A 20711-nucleotide genomic window follows, 5' to 3' on the forward strand; every position below is an offset into this window, starting at 1 on the left:
TAGTATTAGTTTAAATATATCATTTCAAAGTTGATCTATCACCCTCATTATACTATACGAAGGTGATGTGCTCACAATTATACTAATTATTGATGAAAGGAAATCCTTACATGGCATACTTTATTCACAATCATGAATTTATTTTGCCAAGAGATGATACAGCCTAAGAATTCAAATCTTTCAAGAGGGGTTTACATTAATGGACTACAAACAAATAGTGGAATAAATAGCCAATCTAAAACCATGTTCCCCGCCAAATATCCTCAGGTGTCATTAACGGAATAGGAGACTAGATGTCTATTACACTAATTTAGAAAGGTACTTGCTATGTTCTGAAGCAATTAAGACACAGGGACCAACACTAGTGCCAACACAGCCTACAACATGAGACAAAAATAACTCTGTCTTGTTGGAATGTCTTCCAAAAGCTCCTACTAATTTTCAGGGGAGTGACAGAAATAGCAGTGGGCTTGAATAGGAAGAACTCAGTGGGCTCCATGATATACATATAATTGCATATTCAAGGAGAGAAATAACAAGACCTACTGACAGAATGAAGTTATAAACAGGTTTAAGGACTTCTGTCCTTAAAAGGAAAGCATGTCGATGTGGTGTGAGGAATGTGTTCCTTCAGAGTTGGACGAGAAGGGTAATGAAATAATGCTGACTGCACTCTTTCTGAAGCTAAATTCACATCATTTAGCCTGAATTCACACCTTGGCACCCCACCGTCTGCATACAAAGCTTATAAAACATTCTGCATTTGCTTCACCAGGAGGCAATTCTAATTTTAAGCTGACCTGGAGCACTGAACTTGGAGCAGTGCTTTAGGGATTTTATGTAAGGTTGAATTTCTTTATAGCAGTGATGAAAGGTAAATGAGAGAGTTAGAACATCGTATCACCCTCCGGATGGCCGCAACATGCACACAGCCCTGGGGGAGGCCTGGTGGCATGGTGAGGAGGCAGTGGGGACGGGGTTCTGTTGACTGAAGACCACAACTACTCCACAACTCAGGTCAGCACTGATTTAGTCAGAGGCAAGAGACACTTTTGAACATTTCGGATCATTTTAAACCATAATGTTTTGGTGATCAACAATTTCAGCAATCACTAATTCCAGAGGTCTATACAACTCTAAAGAGAAAGCATCTTCCTAAATTGAGATCATGCCAGACCCAAGTTTTGGTACCTTTTCATCTTTTTCGGTGAATGTCCCACCATTTCCCGATTTCTTGTTGATGGCCTGGGCTACACCAACAACCTGGTATAAGAAGAGAACATTGGTAATTTCGCTGACTGAAATTATTGGTATAAATTCACCAAAGCGTGTTTACAGAATAATTTCTACATGTGCTTTACAATAACGATAAGCTACAAAATCAAAACCAACCCCACAGCATCTGAACTAGTCCTGTATCATTTTGTACATTATTTTTTCCTAATAAGAGTTCAAATGTTTCTAACTTCTTGGGTCCCAAACTATATTTCATTCTGGGATTTCATGCTGCCCTGTGAAAGAAATTATTGGCAATCACTTTTTATGTGAATATTTTTCATGGCTTTTGAATAAAAAATAAACATTAAATTTATATCACATTTCAAACAGAATATATGATTAAACGAACATTTTATATTGTTTTTAAATATAATATTTCAAATAGGCTAAATGATCTTTTACTAAAAGTGAAATAGGACCAATGGCCAGTCACAGAATTGAAAATGCAGGAGGACCAATTAGGGTAAAAATAATTCTTAATGTAGGGATGTTGTCCAACTTCTTTTGAAATTTCTGAATTTGAAAATTATCTTACCTTCAACAGACTTACTTTGGTGGAAAGAAGTTTTATTGAAAAACAGACTGCGCCTTATTTCAAATCAGAAGGTGTTTGAAAGATAAACTACATCTTAAGAAGACTGAGCTAAACTCTGGGAATATGTCTTAAGTTTCCACAACACATTTAGCAAGACTTTTAAGAAACTTCTCATCTTCCTACTTAAAAGTATATTTTACTTACCCATTTAGTTCCAACTTGAAGTTTGTGTTATTACTTTATTAGTCTTTTAAAGACCTTCAACTTACTTTTGCTTCCTCTTTGCTACTTATAAATCCTACTTGTTTCCTCCTTCTACAATATAATATCAGTGTAAAAAGCTATTATCCTCTAAATGGTTAAACTTTAAAGTCCTGAGTTTTGTGTGAATGGTCCATCGTTTTTTCTCAGCTCACTCTAGCCCATAGCTTTAAGAAATGGATATAAAAAATGCCCTTCCAAGATAGCAGAGCAAGGACAGAGAAATACATTCTTGTCTGATGTAGTTTTCTGTTCTCAACACGTTTCCTCCCCACCCTACGACAGAGTAAAGAGATGTTGATTTTAAAAAGCAGAATCATCCAATTATCCTGTACCTATTTTACACTCTTTAGCTCTTGGCTAACAGATTTCTCCATGCTCCAATCTCAATGACAAAATGCCTACAAAAGCTTTTGTCTGAGGTCAAAACGTCTGGACTGCAGCCAGGCACATTCACTTGAATATAACTGATGGGAGCCTCTTGAGGGTCACTGGGGTCTAATACATAGTGCTACCAGTATAACTTGGTGATTTCATTTTAAGCATTCATTCATTTACTCAACAAATATTGTGGTGACCACCGTGCACCAAGGAGTGATAAAAACTGGGAGAAAGACTACCCGGAAGGAGCTCAAGAATCAAGAATGGGTGATACATAGACATATATTTACAGCACACATATGATCACTTGATGATACAGGCGCCCACAGATTGTTAAGAGCACAGAAGGGAGACCAAATATGCATAAAAGAGAAGGTTTCTCAGAAATGATGACATTTGAGTTTTTATTTGTCTTTAATACACGGTTTGATAAAAGAGTTAAATTTTTAAATCTTCATTTTAAGGAAGAAGAGATTAAAACAGATAAAGAGACTGTTATGCAAACCTTCTCGGATAACTATACAGTATTAAAAGAAGCATGTATTGATGTGCTGTTTGTACCTGGAGCCGTGTGAGTCAATGTACTACAAGCAAGACGATTTTCAACCAATACAACACTGCTCACGTAGTTCAATAACCGTTCTCCATTTCGAGAATTTCTATTTGATTCTTTTCTCAGCCCCACCTCTTCCTCCTCCTTCCCCTCTTCCTCTTTTTTTTTCCTTTAAATACTAGTGCCAGCTGTCCTTCATCTCTTAGAACATACTGAGTTTTGAGTGTAAGTTCACCCATAGCAGGGACTGTTTTCCATGGGAGCCTTAGTCCCCTGAGTCACGAAGTGTCAGGCATAGCAACTTGCTGCTTGTCTGGCGCTGCACTGGTGGCATGAACTTGAACTCCATACCCTGTGGGGCACAAGCCCTGCTCTCATGGCTCACCGGTGTCTCTTCTTTGTCTCGCAGCTGCAGGCAGAGGCAAGCTTTCCTCGTTGCTGAAAAGTTTTCCAGGCCTGGTTCCACGGATGGAAACTTTACAGACCTAGGCTTCCCCTGGGAGTTTGGCTTCCCCTGGGAGTTTAGTTTCCCCTCCCTGCCCTCACCCGTGCCTATGGAGGGGACGCATCACCCCTGCCTGCAGATGTTACCCGCAGGCATTCACCCTACCATCCTGAATCTCACATCTCCAAAGCCCATCTGGACTCTGGTCATTCACGCTGCTTACCTTGGGTTCCCCTCTTTGTTTCTGATACCTGGGGATTTCCCTTTCTTGAGCTTATCTGTAATTTTTAAAATCGCTTTTGGTGAAACTTTATTCTCTACTTGTTGGCAGAATGGGGAGGTGGGTGGTGTTCTGCAACTGTTCAGTCTGGCAAACTGATCAGAAGTCTTGTTCACAGGCTTTAAACCCTACTTTGTACCCCCTGAACACCAGCTCTTTACTATATTTAATTTTGTCCCCCTAACATTAGAGCAAGATATTAATCATTAGGCAACTTCATGGAATGAAGACTTCCAGTGAAGAATTTGTCACCCTTTTCGGTGACCAATTATTTCTCTCGCTAGTAATTTTATAGATTTAGACATTAGAGGTTAATTTGTTTAAGGGATGATTATTTAAATATAATTAATTATTTTTTTAAAAAACAGGCAAGTTCTTTCAAGGGACTATTAGATCAGGAAAATAAATATGGTACTCACATGTGCCTCAAAACTTAGCTGGATGACATTTTAAAAATACCACTGATAAAAACAACAGATAAAAACCAGAGAAAAGGTATAGTGTTTGTCCATGGTAACATAAGACAGTAAAAGACAAAAAGACTTTGATTCTCCAAATTTCAAGAAGCCTAGCAAAACCTGCACCCCCGGCCTCCTTGTGTTGATAAAAAGTCTTTCCTCCTTCTACCATCTATTGCTCCTTTAAACAAATTAATTTTCTTCAAGACAAGGTTTTTAAATGTCAGTTTTCAAAGACAGCTTTTATGGCAAGAATTTGTCAGACCTCATATCTGAGAGGCAAAGCCCCTAAAAATTTTAGCTTCCATATCAGAAGCCCAATCACTTCTGCCTACCTGCTATCTACCTGCAGTACTCTCAAACACCAATACTTTATGCTATTTTTTTTTTTTAAAGCACAAAGAAGCTTCTCTGTTTTCTATTTCACGGCACTTTTCAGAGCATAAATGAATATTATGTCCTCACAGGGTCAAGTGTTCTTTTAGGAATGCAAAGGGCAAGACTTGACTCTCGCTGGGTGATCAGTGAGGAATGTGACAGCTGGTCGCTTCAGGGACAAGTGATCGCTGCCACAGCGAGCAATTTCTTCTTCAATCAGCAGCTGCCCCGACCCTTACTGAGGCCATACATCAATCCCTACTATACATTTCCCTGTTCCTAGTTCCAGGGGATGCTCAGCATGGAGGCTAAAAGCCAGGGAGAAAAGGAACAGACTCTACAAATCTTAGCTATCCCTCTGTCCCACCTGCAGAATGTCTCTATTATAATGACAGGATTCTAGACCATCTGTAACCTAAGCTGAAAACCTTACTTCACCAGGAAAACAAGAACTTAATGTAGACAGGAGCCAGTGGAGAATTCTTCCCAGTGCTCTTTTCAAACTTTCTCTTGACTCGGTCATTCATTCAGCAACAAACATTTTACTCAACAAATAATTAATACGCACCTTTAATATACCAGTCACTTTCTAGACAATGAAGATGACTCAGTAGTGAACAAGACAGACACAAATCCCTGTACTCATGGAGCTGACATTCTAGTCAGAGTGTTAGGCTTGGAAGGGAATCCCACCCCCATCCTCTTGCCCACCCCTGTTTTACAGGTAAAATGAAACTGAGAGGGTTGACATGACCAATCCAGGCTTTTCCACCTCTCTTCCAAATCCTAGGCAATCAGCAAATTATGGTCATATTCCTTGTGGTATAGGCAAAAGAATGGCCTCCAAAGACGTCCTCATCCCAATCCCTGGAACCTATGACTATGCTGCCTTAATGACAAAAGGGACTTTGCAGATGTGATTAAGTTAAGGATATGGAGACAGGGAGATTATCCTGAATCATCTGAGTGGGCCCAATGCAATCACAAGAATCCTTATGATGGAAAGTGGGAGGCAGGAGAGTCAGACAGATTTTTTAAGATGCAGCTGCAGGGTTTTTTGGGTTTTTTTATAAGATCTTTTTTGTTATTTTGATGTTGACCATTTTTAGAGTCTTTATTGAATTTGTTACAATATTGCTTCTGTCTTATGTTTTTTTGCTTTTTTGACCTCGAGGCATGTGGGATCATAGTTCCCCGACCAGGGATCGAACTGAACCTATACCCCCTGCATTCGAAGCGTGGAGTCTTAACCACTGGGCCGCCAGGGAAGTCCCGTGGCTGCAGGTTATGAAGATAGAAAGAGGCCACAAGCTAAGTGATGTGGGCAGCCCGTGGAAGCAGGAAAAGGCAAGAGAATAGATTCTTCTCTAGAGATTCCACATAGAAAGACAGCCCTGCCGACCCTTTGTGTCAGCCCAGTGACAACTATTTTGGACTCTGACCTCCAAAACTATAAGATAATACATTTGTGTTGTTTTAAGCCACTAAATTTCCAGTAGTTTTTGGCAGCAGCAATAAGAAACTAATATGTTCCATTAGAATTACTCGTACATGCTCCCATTCCTTGTTCACTCTTCCTGACCCCACATTATATCTTGTGTTTCACCATCTAAATCCTCACTTTCTTTGAAAGCCCTGGCATCTCATGGCTAATTGTTTTCTTGCCTCAGTCCGTCTATGACACTTAAGTCCAAATTTCCCTTCCTGGAACACTACTTTGCACATACAAGTCATCTCATTGCTCAAAGCTTTTAATACTTCCATGCGTCCATCTATAGGACAAAAACTGAAGACTCTCATTCCACAGGCTCAACTTGAACTAAAATCACTTACATGGGCCTTTGAAGTAGAATGCTACAAAGACCTTTGCTCACGTCATTCCTTCTAGTTTCTCAGTTGAGGCTGTCTCCAGAAAGCTTCCCTTCAAAGCCCCCTGAAATTCTGTGTTGCAGCTGAGGGTGCTATAATCTGACAGTGAGGTATTCTCATTTTTAACCTCATTTTCTCTGTTCACATCCAACTCAATTGTTTCCTAAGGACATGATTTATATCTTATGTCTTAAGGAAGCATCAGACTCTGAATGTACTCAATGCTTCACAGATATTTGTTCTTGATGATAATGGGAGAAGTGTCAGATATCAAAGTTTTATTTAGGTGATGTACTTACTGGACAATTCACATCTGAATAATAGTTAATAAAAATTGCCCATTTCGGTATGCTTGGTGAGGCCTGCATTAAGGGAGGGCTCTGGGATGTATGGAGCGCATTAAAGGACAGGTTTGGCTCACGCTTTCAGAGGGGTTGCCTTGGACAGGTCTGGCCCCTCCTCATGGTCGCCCGGACCTGAGCCCCCACCTTCAGCGAGGTGGTAGATTTCTTTGGTCTGGGCCAGAGCGGTCACCCTCCTTGTTGATCTAGGAGGAACTGAAATGGGCCAGAGAATGCTGTTCTCTAAGACAGCTTCCTGATCTGTATGCGTTAGATTATACTCCATTTAAAGTTGTTACAAAGGGCGGAGTCAAGTTGGCGGACTAGCAGGATGTAGAATGCGTGTCTCCGCACAACTAGAGCACCTACCAGGCACCAGTGGGGGACCACGGACACCTAAGGGGATGGGAGGAACCCCCAGCAACCGGTTTGCGGGATCTTGGTTCCAGCTCCTGTGCTGGGAGCTCCGAGTCCAAACCGCTGGACTAACAGAGAACCTCAGACCCCAGGGACTATTAATCAGACCGAGGCCTCCCAGAGGTCCTAATCTCAGCACCTAGACCCAGCTCTATCTAACTGCCTGCAAACTCCAGCGCTGGACACCTAAGGCCAAACAACAAGTAAGGCAGGAATACAACCCCACCATCAAAGAGAAAAGAAAAAAAATGAAACGACAAAAAAGTACATGTTACAGACGAAGGAGCAAGGTAAAAACCTACATGACCAAACAAATGAAGATGAAATAGGCAACCTACCTGAAAAAGAATTCAGAGTAATGATAGTAAAGATGATCCAAAATCTCAGAAACAGAATGAACAAAATACAAGAAACATTTAACAAGGATCTAGAAGAACTAAAGAGTAAACAAACAGTGATGCATACACAATAAATGAACTTAAAAATACTCTAGAAGGAATCAATAGCTGAATAACTGAGGCAGAAGAACGGATAAGTGAGCTGGGAGATAAAATGGTGGAAATAACTGCCAGGGAGCAGAATAAAGAAAAAAGAATGAAAAGAATTGAGGACAGTCTCAGAGACCTCAGGGACAACATCAAATGCAGGAACATTCGAATTATAGGGGTCCCAGAAGAAGAAGAAAAAAAAAAAGGGACTGTGAAAATATTTGAAGAGATTATAGTCACTCTGACATGGGAAAGGAAAGAGTCAATCAAGTCCAGGAAGCGCAGAGAGTCCCATATAGGATAAACCCAAAGAGAAACACGCTGAGACACATATTAATCAAACTATCAAAAATTAAATACAAAGAAAGAAAAAACATTAAGAGCAGCAAGGGAAAAACAACAAATAATATACAAGGGAATCCCCATAAGGTCAACGGCTGATATTTCAGCAGAAACTCTGCAAGCCAGAAGGGAGTGGCAGGACATATTTAAAGTGATGAAAGGGAAAAACCTACAACCAAGATTACTCTACCCAGGAAGAATCTCATTCAGATTTGACAGAGAAATTAAAACCTTTACAGACAAGCAAAAGATAAGAGAATTCAGCACCACCAAACCAGCTTTACAACAAATGCTAAAGTTACTTCTCTAGTCAGGAAACACAAGAGAAGGAAAAGACCTACCATAACAAACCCAAAACAATTAAGAAAATGGTCATAGGAACATACATATCAATACCTACCTTAAATATAAATGGATTAAATGCTCCAACCAAAAGACATAGACTGGCTGAATGGTTACAAAAACAAGACCTGTATATATGCTGTCTACAAGAGACCCAATTCAGACCAGGGACACATACAGACTAAAAGTGAAGGGACAGAAAAAGATATTCCATGCAAATGGAAATCAAAAGAAAGCTGGAGTAGCAACTCTCATATCAGACAAAATAGACTTTAAAATAAAGACTATTACAAGAGACAAAGAAGGCCACTACATAATGATCAAGGGATCAATCCAAGAAGAAGATATAACTATTGTAAATATTTATGCACCCAGCATAGGATCACCTCAATACATAAGGCAAATGCTAACAGCCATAAAAGGGGAATTCGACAGTAACACAATCACAGTAGGGGACTTTAACAGCCCACTTTCACCCATGGACAGATCATCCAAAATGAAAATAAATAAGGAAACACAAGCTTTAAATGACACATTAAACAACATGGACTTAATTGATATTTATAGGACATTCCATCCACAAACAACAGAATACACTTTCTTATCAAGTGCTCATGGAACATTCTCCAGGATAGAGCATATCTTGGGTCACAAATCAAGCCTTGGTAAATTTAAGAAAATTGAAATCATATCAAGTACCTTTTCTGACCACAACGCTGTGAGACCAGATATCAATTACAGGAAAAAAGCTGTGAAAAATACAAACACTTGGAGGTTAAATAATACACTACTAAATAACCAAGAGATCACTGAAGAAATCAAAGAGGAAATCAAAAAGTACCTAGAAAAAAATGACAATGAAAACACGACGACACAAAACCTATGGGATGCAGCAAAATCAGTTCTAAGAGGGAACTTTATAGCAATACAATCCTACCTCAAGAAACAAAAATCTCAAATAAACAACCTAACCTTACACCTAAAGCAACTGGAGACAGAAGAACCAAAAAACCCCAAAGTTAGCAGAAGGAAAGAAATCATAAAGATCAGATCAGAAATAAAGGAAAAATGAATAAAGGAAATGATAGCAAAGATCAATAAAACTAAAAGCTGATTCTTTGAGACGATAAACAAAATTGATAAACCATTAGCCAAACTCATCAAGAAAAAAAGGGAGAAGACTCAAATCAATAGAATTAGAAATGAAAAAGGAGAAGTAACAACTGACACTGCAAAAATACAAAGGATCATGAGAGATTACTACAAGCAACTATATACCAATAAAATGGACAAGCTGGAAGAAATGGACAAATTCTTAGAAAAGTACAACCTTCTGGGACTGAACCAGGAAGAAATAGAAAATATAAACAGACAAATCACAAGCACTGAAATTGAAACTGTGATTAAAAATCTTCCAACAAACAAAAGCCCAGGACCAGATGGCTTCACAGGCAAATTCTATCAAACATTTAGAGAAGAGCTAACACCTATCCTTCTCAAACTCTTCCAAATATAACAGGGGGGAGGAACACTCCCTAACTCATTCTACGAGGCCACCATCACCCTGATACCAAAACCACACAAAGATGTCACAAAGAAAGAAAACTACAGGCCAGTATCACTGATGAACATAGATGCAAAAATCCTCAACAAAATACTAGCAAACAGAATCCAACAGCACATTAAAAGGATCATACACCATGATCAAGTGGGGTTTTTCCCAGGAATGCAAGGATTCTTCAATATATGCAAATCAATCAACGTGATACTCCATATTAACAAATTGAAGGAGAAAAACCATATGATCATCTCAATAGATGCAGAAAAACATTCTGACAAAATTCAACACCCATTTATGATAAAAATGCTCCAGAAAGTAGGCATAGAGGGAACCTACTTCAACATAATAAAGGCCATATATGACAAGCCAACAGCCAACATTGTTCTCAAGCGTGAAAAACTGAAACCATTTCCTCTAAGATCAGGAACAAGACAAGGTTGCCCACTCTCACCACTATTATTCAACATAGTTTTGGAAGTTTTAGCTACAGCAATCAGAGAAGAAAAAGAAATAAAAGGAATCCAAGTCGGAAAAGAAGAAGTAAAGCTGTCACTGTTTGCAGATGACATGATACTAAACATAGAGAATCCTAAAGATGCTACCAGAAAACTACTAGAGCTACTGAATAAATTTGGTAGAGTAGCAGGACACAAAATTAATGTACAGAAATCTCTTGCATTCCTATACACTAATGATGAAAAATCTGAAAGAGAAATTAGGGAAACACTCCCATTTACCACTGCAGCAAAAAGAATAAAATACCTAGGAGTAAACCTACATAAGGAGACAAAAAGCCTGTATGCCTGTATGCAGAAAACTATAAGACACTGATGAAAGAAATTAAAGATGATACAAACAGATGGAGAGATGTACCATGTTCTTGGATTAGAAGAATCAACATTGTGAAGATGACTATACTACCCAAAGCAATCTACGGTTTCAGTGCAATCCCTATCAAATTACCAATGGCACTTTTCACAGAAGTAGGACAAAAAAAATCACAATTTCTATGGAAACACAGAAGACCCTGAATAGCCAAAGCAATCTTGAGAAAGAAAAACGGAGCTGGAGGAATCAGGCTCCCTGACTTCAGACTATACCACTAAGCTACAGTAATCAAGACAGTATGATACTGGCACAAAATGAGGAATATCGATTGATGGAACAGGATACAAAGCCCAGAGAGAAACCCACGCACATATGGTCACCTTTATCTTTGATAAAGGAGGCAAGAATATGCAATGGAGAAAAGACAGCCTCTTCAATAAGTGGTGCTGGGAAAACTGGACAGCTACATGTGAAAGAATGAAATTAGAACACTTCCTAACACCATACAGAAAAATAAACTCAAAATGGATTAAAGACCTAAATATAAGGCCAGACACTATAAAACTCTTAGAGGAAAACATAGGCAGGGCACTCTATGACATAAATCACAGCAAGATCCTTTTTGACCCACCTCTGAGAGAAATGGAAATAAAAACAAAAATGAACAAATGGGACCTAATGAAACTTAAAAGCTTTTGCACAGCAAAGGAAACCATAAACAAGACAAAAAGACAACCCTCAGAATGGGAGAAAATATTTGCAAACGAAGCAACTGACAAAGGATTAATCTCCAAAATATACAAACAGCACATGCAGCTCAATATCACAAAAACAAACAACCCAATCCAAAAATGGGCAGAAGACCTAAATAGACATTTCTCTAAAGAAGATATACAGATTGCCAACAAACACATGAAAGGATGCTCAACATCACTAATCATTAGAGAAATGCAAATCAAAACTACTCTGAGGTATCACCTTATACCGGTCAGAATGCCCATCATCAAAAAATCTACAAACAATAAATGCTGGAACACTCTTGCACTGTTGGTGGGAATGTAAATTGATACAGCCACTATGGAGAACAGTATGGAAGTTCCTTTAAAAACTAAAAATAGAACTACCATACAACCCAGCAATCTCACTACTGGGCATATACCCTGAGAAACCCATAATTCAAAAAGAGTCATGTACCACAATGTTCATTGAAGCACTATTTACAATAGCCAGGACATGGAAGCAACCTAAGTGTCCATCGACAGATGAATGGATAAAGAAGATGTGGCACATATATACAACAGAATATTATTTTGCCATAAAAAGTAACAAAATTGAGTTATTTGTAGTGAGGTGGATGGACCTAGGGTCTGTCATACAGAGTGAAGTAAGTCAGAAAGAGAAAAACAAATACCATATGCTAACACATATATATGGAATCTAAAAAAAAAAAAATGGTTCTGATGAACGTAGGGGAAGGACAGGAATAAAGACGCAGACGTAGAGAATGGACTTGAGGACACGGGGAGGGGGAAGGGTAAGCCAGGACGAAGTGAGAGAGTAACACTGACATATACACACTACGAAATGTAAAATAGATAGCTAGTGGGAAACAGCTGCATAGCACAGGGAGATCAGTTCGGTGCTTTGTGACCACCTAGAGGGGTGGGATAGGGAGGGTGGGAGGGAGACACAAGAGGGAGGGGATATGGGGATATATGTATACATATAACTGATTCACTTTGTTATACACCAGAAACTAACACAACACTGTAAAGCAATTATACTCCAATAAAGATGTTAAAAAATTTTTTTGCCCATTTTTTTCTCTGCTCTTTGCTTGATATTAAGAGATCTGTCCACATACAAAAACTTCGTGTGTGAGTAAGAAATACATACTCTTAATAAGCCTTTACTTATGGAGTTGAAACTTATAGCCTAAAACGGCTTTGGGAGAGTGGGAAAGAAAAGCTTGAGATTGTTAGTTTTAATTTTTAATATCAAAAGTACAGTAAGTATCCATGTCATCTAGAATAGTGGTAAAATGGGGTTTGTTAAAACACAGCTTGCGGATCCCACCCCCAGAGTTTCAGAGTCAGAGATCTGGGTTGGCGCCTGAGAACTTGTTTTACTAAAAGTTCTCAGGTGATGCCAAAGGCTGCTGGTGTGGGGAGAAAAAACACTTTGAGAGCCATTGATATAGAACTACTAAGCATTAATATTTGTTAATGTTTCCTCTTTTTTTTAAGTTCAATTAAGATAACAACAAACTGGACTTTTTCCTTCCCAGTCTCATTGTATTCCATGCCAAATTTTGCTCATTTGATCCCCAAATGTTTGGGTTGTTTGCAATTTTTTGCTATTACAAATAATCCACATTGAACATCTCTGTATAGGTCTCCTTGTGCACATGTGCGAGAGCTTTTTTGATGAAATCTTCAAAGGATTACAGAAATTTATATTTATCAGCAATGTATAAGGGTTCCTGCTAACCTCACATCCTAACCAACCCCTAGTATTATGAGGCTAAATTGTTAACCTCTGTCTATCTGTTGGGTATAAAAATGTATCTCATTATTGCTTTAATTTGCATTTTCCTGATTACTAGAGAGCTTTTTAATTATTACTGCTTTTTAGTTATTATTGGCTACATTGGTTTTCTTCTTCTGTGTTGCCTATGTGTACCTTTGCCAATTTTGACCTTTTTGTTGTTTTGGGTTGTCTGGCTTTCATTAATGAGTTTGAGAATCAAGGTTTGTTATTTCTTTAAATGGTAAGACTGACTTTACTTGGTTGGGACTCATTTTATCCCTCTGTATGTACAGGCACTGCTACACCTATTTCTCTGAGGAGTATGTTTATCGATCTTCCAGGATTGGAAGACAAGACAGGAACACGCATAGAAGTGGATGATTTTAGTTTATTCTCACAGCCTGGGTGGCCAGGAAGAGGGAGCCAAGGTGAAGGGAAGCTTCTAGGAAGTTGAAAGATATAAAGAGCAGTGCTCTGAAGATGACTGGCATCAGAAATACATGACTGATGGCCAGTGGCCCTAAAATAGTTAATTAATAAACCTATTCACAGCCAAAAAGAAAAAATAAAAAAGAAAGAAAGAAAAAGTTATAATGTCAAAAAGTTTGCCACTTAAAAAAAGGAAAAGGGGGGGCCTGTTATGTAACAGGCACTTTGTCTGTTAATCCATCTAACCTTTGTCACAACCCTTTCAGGTAGATATTATTATTCCCATTTTATCACAAGGGCAGCTGATGTTCAGAAAAGTTAAATAGGTAGTGCAAGAATGTACAGACCCAGATGCTCTCCAGGTCTGATCCCAAAGCTTGTGTTTTTCCTGCTACTCCCCCGCAGGGGAAAGTGAAACCAGCACTAGTGTATATAAAATACAGGTTCGTAAGCACTATTGTTTAAACTAGAGGAATCATGAAGACCACTGGTTTTCCAGTACATCCAAGACTATCTTCAGACCCCATACATACACTTATCTTTTTTTTTTTTTTGGCGGTACGCGGGCCTCTCACTGTGTGGCCTCTCCTGTTGCGGAGCACAGGCTCCGTACGTGCAGGCTCAGCGGCCATGGCTCACGGGCCCAGCGGCTCTGCGGCATGTGGGATCTTCCAGGACCGGGGCACGAACCCGCGTCCCCTGCATCGGCAGGCAGACTCTCAACCACTGCGCCACCAGGGAAGCCCCATACGCTTATCTTTTTAAGGCATGCTTTCATCAAAGGGAATGGAACAATTTCAAAACTATAACTTTAAGAAACAAAGACAGCGCTTCGCGGCCGCCTGCCAATGCAGGGGACACAGGTTCGAGCCCTGGTCCAGGAAGATCCCACATGTAGCGGAGCAACTAAGCCTGTGTGCCACAACTACTGAGCCTGCGCTCTAGAGCCCGCGAGCCACAATTACTGAGCCCGCGTGCCACAACTACTGAAGTCCGCGCGCCTAGACCCCACACACCGCAACGAAGAGTAGCCCCCGCTCACTGCAACTAGAGAAAGCCCATGCGCAGCGATGAAGACCCAACTCAGCCAAAAATAAATAAATAAAATAAATTTAAAAAAAAAAAGAAAGAAGGAAACAAAGACAAATCCAAAGTGGCTGCTAAAAGTTCTGCTTTCTTTGACTTCGATTATAAACCTTAAAGACACATTTTTATAGCCAAGAACTACTTACGTAACATAAAGAATCCTATGTTTCAGGGGAAAACAGGTAATAATGCAGTTTCAAAAATAAGCAGATTATTCAAGAAAAAGCAGAATTAGTCTATGATGATAAAAATCAGAACTGTGTTACCCATGGGTTGTGGGCATTGACAGAGGTGATGAAAGTGTTCTCTGTCTTGACTGGGGTGTTATACAGATGAATAAACATTTGTCAAACTCATCAAACTGTACATGAAGATCTGCATATTTCACTGTATGTAAACTTTACCTTGTTTTTCAAAAAGTATTTGAAAGTCTAAAAAGTAAATTTGTAATTGCTGATGACATTTGAAAGTGGTGGTCCACGTGCTGAGCTCTCAGCTGTCCTGGAGCGTGCTGAGGTCCTGACCATCTGCTCTGTGCTATCAGACAGGACGGATGCTCCCCAGATGGCGCCAGGACAAATCCACCGCTGGGGGTCAGTAGCTGTCCTGCCCTGGGAATGTCGAGTGGGAGAGGTGCCAACCTGAGACTGCATTTCTTCCAGACAAGGGGAAGCTGGGAATAATTCTCAGTCCTAGTGTTTATTCTTATCCCTTTGCACGCGTGCGTGCACACACACACACACACACACACACACACACACAATTTCCTCTTCCTTGCCAAATACCAAACTCTCTGCCACACCAGCTTTTAAGCAATGAGGTGTAAAGGTCTTAGAACCACAGGGACCTGCTGTCTTCTAATCAGATCTTTCTGTCCATTGGGATACAGAGATTCAGGCCTGAGACAGAGCAGCACATAACCATTGCGAGCAGAGTCTCCTTCTATGCCCTTTAAAAACTGCAGAGACACAAAGGGTACATAGCAGAAAGGAGCCTGCTGTCTTTCCCATGGCAGGGTACGCTCAGTGTTTACCATTTTTATTTAACTTTCCATTCCTCCATTTGTCTGGCTTTGCAACACTCCAAAGGGAGGGAACAGCCATTTTCTGAACCTCCACTAGGTGACGAGCTCTGTGGTGGACACTGTCACGTTTCTTGTCTCACTATGACCACTCTCAAACCCCCCACTGTGTGTCTGTACCTCACGTTGGAGCTTCACAGACAAGTCACCTTAAGCACAGATTGGTGAAGAAAGTTGCTCAAGGAATCACTGATCTTAAACCAGCACTCAAGACAGTTGTTTTGCTAGAGTGGAACTCTTTCTTTCAAACTCTATCTCTCTGCCTATTCGGGAATAAGTCCAAAATAACAATTAAAAAAAATGTGTCCTCAATATATATTGTACAAACTGCACTTTGTATCAGAATAATTCTATCACCGTTATGCCCACCACTACACATGACATTGCCAAAAATGACTTCAGAGCCTTGGATCTATTTAATAACTATGATTTATTTTCAGGGTGGTGTCCTGCGTTCCGCCAGATGCTGGCCTGCAAAGCACACCCTGGACAGTGTTGTTGGATTTGGACTCTGTTAACCCAGGATTGAGTTTGTTCCAGTACTGCCTGCACTTACAACAGGTCCATGCCTCTCTACCCTGGCCAGGTGCTGTGCTAGGAGAGCTTCCTGATAATTACAGGGTAAAGGGGTGTGCTCATAAATGTGGGCCTAATACAAACAGAGGAGAAATAACACAGCAAAAGTGGCAGAAAGCAAGTTTCATGCATCAAAACACTGAATAGGCTGAATCTCACTTGCAAATTCAAGTTGGTATCAAAGGAATGCCATCTCAGTGGGAGTTGAACTAAATGTTCAGATCAGTGTTCTTGCCTCTACTGGACCATCTAACTGCATCATAGCCAGTTAGATATTCACATCATAGAAGCTAGATATTCCTAACATTTAACTTAAGAGATCCAGGGGAAAAATGTATGTGTGTTTATAATTTTTTTACACTCAACAAATCCTTCATATAGAGAATATAACTTATAATATTTTACCTCTAAGTGCTTTTTCCTCCAAATGGAAGATGAGCCTGAAAAGATAATCACATATGAAAGCTCAGATGCAGACAGACACCAGTCTCACTAGCAAAACTCCTAGCTTGTAGGTGTTACCAGCACAAAAAGACATGCCCTCCTCCACACAGCTATGCCAGATAATATACAAAGCAATTAATTTGGAATCATTGTTGGCAACTGTAGATTTTATCATTCTATTATTCCAGTCCATAATTTGCATTTTCAAAAACTAAAACAGTAAAGAGTTGGCTGGTAGCTTTTCAGGTACAATCATGAATAAAGATGAAAGAAGGTAATTATTTCACAGTGAGAAAAATGCAGCCTTAGAATAAGATGACATGGGTATCAATTCCAGCTCTGCTACTTAATAGAGATGGAATATCAGGAAGTTTCCTTAACTTGATGCAGTCCATATTTCTTCACCTAAAATGGGGAGGATAACATCAATACAGAATAGTTATTACTGATCTCTAAGGGTCGGCAGGAAGATCCTAGTCCTACTACTATTTACCACATAGCCTTGATTAAATTTCTACCTGAAATTCCTTAATTTGTCAATCTACTTTGGTTTCCATGCTTCAAGACGGCAGAGAAACATTTTTGAAAAAGAAGTTCTCAGGTCAGCTAGCATTACTGCATACCACAGATGCAGTTTAAATGTCACCTCCTCTGTGAAGCATTCTTGTTTCACCTTGCTCTCATGGAGCCTACAGTCTAGGGAGGGGAAACAGAAATGAACCCGTAAGTTAATATGTAGTATGTCGAATGGTGATTAAGTGCTTAAGTGTCATGAAGAAAACAGCAGGGATAGACAGAATGGTAGACAGTCAATAAGGATGGCCAAAGAAAGTCTTCCTGAGATGTCATTTGAGTAAAAACCTGAAGGAGGTGACAGACTGAGCCATGTGGAGAACTAGGCAATGGAACTTCAGACAAGGAAACAGCAAGTGCAAAGGCCCTGGGGTGCAGAGAAAACAACAACAGTGTGCTAGAGGATTAGCAGGGGGAGACAATAGGTGATATCAGAGGGGCTTCGGGAGCCAGGTCATGGGGGACCTTTCTTAGAGAGTGAAGTGGAAATCCACTGCAGGGTTCTGAGCAGGGGAGGGATGAGATCTAGCACGTTTTCTAAAATTTGTGTTGAGAATAGACTGAAGGGCGTTAAAGGCTTGAAGCATGGACACTAGTTAGGGAGACTACTATAATAATTCAGGTGCTCCATACTGATGGCTCCACACTGAAGCTCCAGTGTGGTAGAAGTACAGGTGGAGAGCAGTGATTGAAGGGAAAGTCAAGAGTGTTTCCTGATCAGCTGGATATCTACCGTGGGAGAAAGAAAGAAGGAATTTAGCCTGAATAGCTGGGATGACAGAGAAGTTAAGTGTGGTGGGGATGAGTATAGAGCAGGTTTAGTGGGAAGGAAGATTAGCAGTGATGTTTTAGACATATTAAGTTCACGATGCCCGCTAGACACATATAGGTAGTCAAGTAAGCAGTTGAATATATGAGTTTAAATTGAAGAAACAATACAGTTGCAATGTAAGTTCGGTTGGCACACAAATGGTATTTAAAACTATGAGAGTAAATAAGATCACATAAGCAGTGAGTGAAGGTCCAGGGCTGAGCCATTTAGCAGTGTTGTGATGAGCGGGCCCCAGCTAAGGAGACAGAGAGGCAGTCAGAGAGATGGAAGGAAAAAACTGGGGAGTCTGAGGTCCTGGAGAGCAAGTGAAGACAATCTGTCCTGGAGGAATGAGTGATCAACAAGGCCACATGCTGCCACCCTGCCGGGTAAAGTGAGCACTGAGAAATGATCGTAAGCTCCTGCCCTATGGACGCCACGCGACCCTGCCAAGAGTGGTTTCCACAGAGCGGTGAGGGTGAAGGCTTGGGTGGAAGGAAATGGAAATGGCAAATGTGGACAACTCTTTCAAAGAGTTTAGCTCTGATGGTTATCAGAGAAATGGTGATCTCTGAAAGGAGATATGCAGTCCAATGAGCGTTTGCTTTTGTTTTTAAGATGGGAGAAATAACAGCGTGTCTGTATGCTGATAAACCAGTTTGGTAGAGAGGGGAATTTTGGTGACTCTGGTCACAGAGGGGAGAGCTGCTGAGCCGTGTCTTGGAGCACATGAGATGGGATGAGATCTGGTGCACAAGTGCGAGACTGACTTTGGCTATTTCACAGATGGTTAATGTAAAAGGGAAACCAGAGGATGTAAACTCAGACGCAAGAGCGGGGGAAAGAGAATGGGGAAGTTCTCTTGTGGAATTATTCCTGTAACTGCTTTATTTTTCACTGGAAGAGTGAGCAAGACCACCGGATGAAAGTGGAGATGGGGACGCAACACCGAGACTTGAGGAGAGAGGAGAAAGGAACAGACAGTAAAACAACACCCCCCGCAAAAAAGCTAATGGTTTTGATCCCCACAAACCAATTCTCTCCGTTGCATGTTTTATTTTAGGGAATATCACAATTCTCCCCACTAGAAAATATTCTAGATTCTTCCTTCTACTTAACCCTCCATCCAATCAATCCCTCAACCACCTAAACAGAAGTGTAACAAACCCACTCCTAGTCTGGATTATGCAAAAGTCTCCTTACCAACTTCCCTGCTTCCAGACCCAGGGCTTTCTCCATGTATGAACAAATATGGAAATCAAAACCTATCAAGTATCAAATGATGTGGCTCTGGTTAGAGATTAAACAAAGAAAACTCTTCACCCTTAATGCTATGGCCACACAGATCTTTAAATGACAGCAAATGTTTCTTGGCTTAAAAAAAAAAAAAAACAGCACCTCCTTCGCATGGCAGCTTGAGGACGCTTCATGATCTTGCCTCAGCTTGGCTGCACAGCCTCGCCTCCAGTGCTAAGGTATTTACTAGACACGTTCCCTACAATCTTGATCCATGAGGGAGGCAGAAAACAATGGTGCAGAGAAATAATAAGGATGCACCAGTGAGCATTTTCCATGGGCAAGCAGAGTACCGGGCTTCCCTGGTGGCGCAGTGGTTGAGAGTCCGCCTGCCGATGCAGAGGACGCAGGTTTGTGACCCGGTCCGGGAAGATCCCACATACCGCGGAGCGGCTGGGCCCGTGAGCCACGGCCGCTGAGCCTGTGCGTTCGGAGCCTGTCCTCCACAAAGGGAGAGGCCACAACAGTGAGTGGCCCGCATACCGCAAAAAAAAAAAAAAAAAAAAAAAAAAAGCAGCAAAGTACCTAAGCTACACACAAACAGTGATCTCATGAAGACCTGCATTTGCAACATAACATTTTAGAAGACTTTTAATACCTCGATGGTTTGCCGCAGCTCAAACAGCAAGCATCTTCCTCTTCTTCTCCTCAGCCCTCCTCTTTCAATTCTACTTCCTCTTTTCCCTTTGATTCAAGCCAATCTGGCAGAGCACATACCCCAACTTGCCACCTTATTTAAACCTAGTCTGTGTTACCTCTGGTAGTTCATATTATTTTTAGTATATGAAAGGTTGAGAAGTACTAATTTTTAAGATTTTTTTTATTGAAGTATGGCTGATTTATAATGTTTCAGGTGTACAGCAAAGTGACTCAGTTTATATACACACACACACACACACACACACACACAATTCTTTTTCAGATTCTTTCCATTATAGGTTATTAGAAGATACTGAATATAGTTTCCTGTGCTATACAGTAGGCCCTTGTTTAAGATATTATTTTAATTAACAAGCAGAGTTCCTCATTTATCACCTGAACAGTTTTTTAAGGAAAGAGACTAAAGCCTCAAAATGCACATAGTACTTTTGGTGGCTTCACAACATCTCCACACATTCTTTGATACTCT

General features: G+C 40.3%; 1 protein-coding gene and 1 long non-coding RNA gene across 4 annotated transcripts in view; one reads left to right on the plus strand and one right to left on the minus strand.

Annotated features, from left to right (window-relative positions):
- LOC117199543 (uncharacterized) overlaps positions 1-19939 on the plus strand; it is a 167427-nt gene extending 147488 nt beyond the window's left edge. For both annotated transcript variants that reach the window (XR_007476889.1, XR_007476896.1), the window contains one exon: positions 16323-19939. This is a non-coding gene — a long non-coding RNA (uncharacterized LOC117199543). The remainder of the gene's footprint in view (positions 1-16322) is intronic.
- PDE5A (phosphodiesterase 5A) overlaps positions 1-20711 on the minus strand; it is a 136796-nt gene that overhangs the window by 76721 nt on the left and 39364 nt on the right. For both annotated transcript variants that reach the window (XM_004265087.3, XM_004265088.3), the window contains exon 4: positions 1192-1263. In XM_004265087.3, the coding sequence (XP_004265135.1) occupies positions 1192-1263 (72 nt within the window). The remainder of the gene's footprint in view (positions 1-1191; positions 1264-20711) is intronic.

Source organism: Orcinus orca, chromosome 4, assembly GCF_937001465.1.
Source record: "Orcinus orca chromosome 4, mOrcOrc1.1, whole genome shotgun sequence".
Lineage (NCBI taxonomy): Eukaryota > Metazoa > Chordata > Mammalia > Artiodactyla > Delphinidae > Orcinus > Orcinus orca.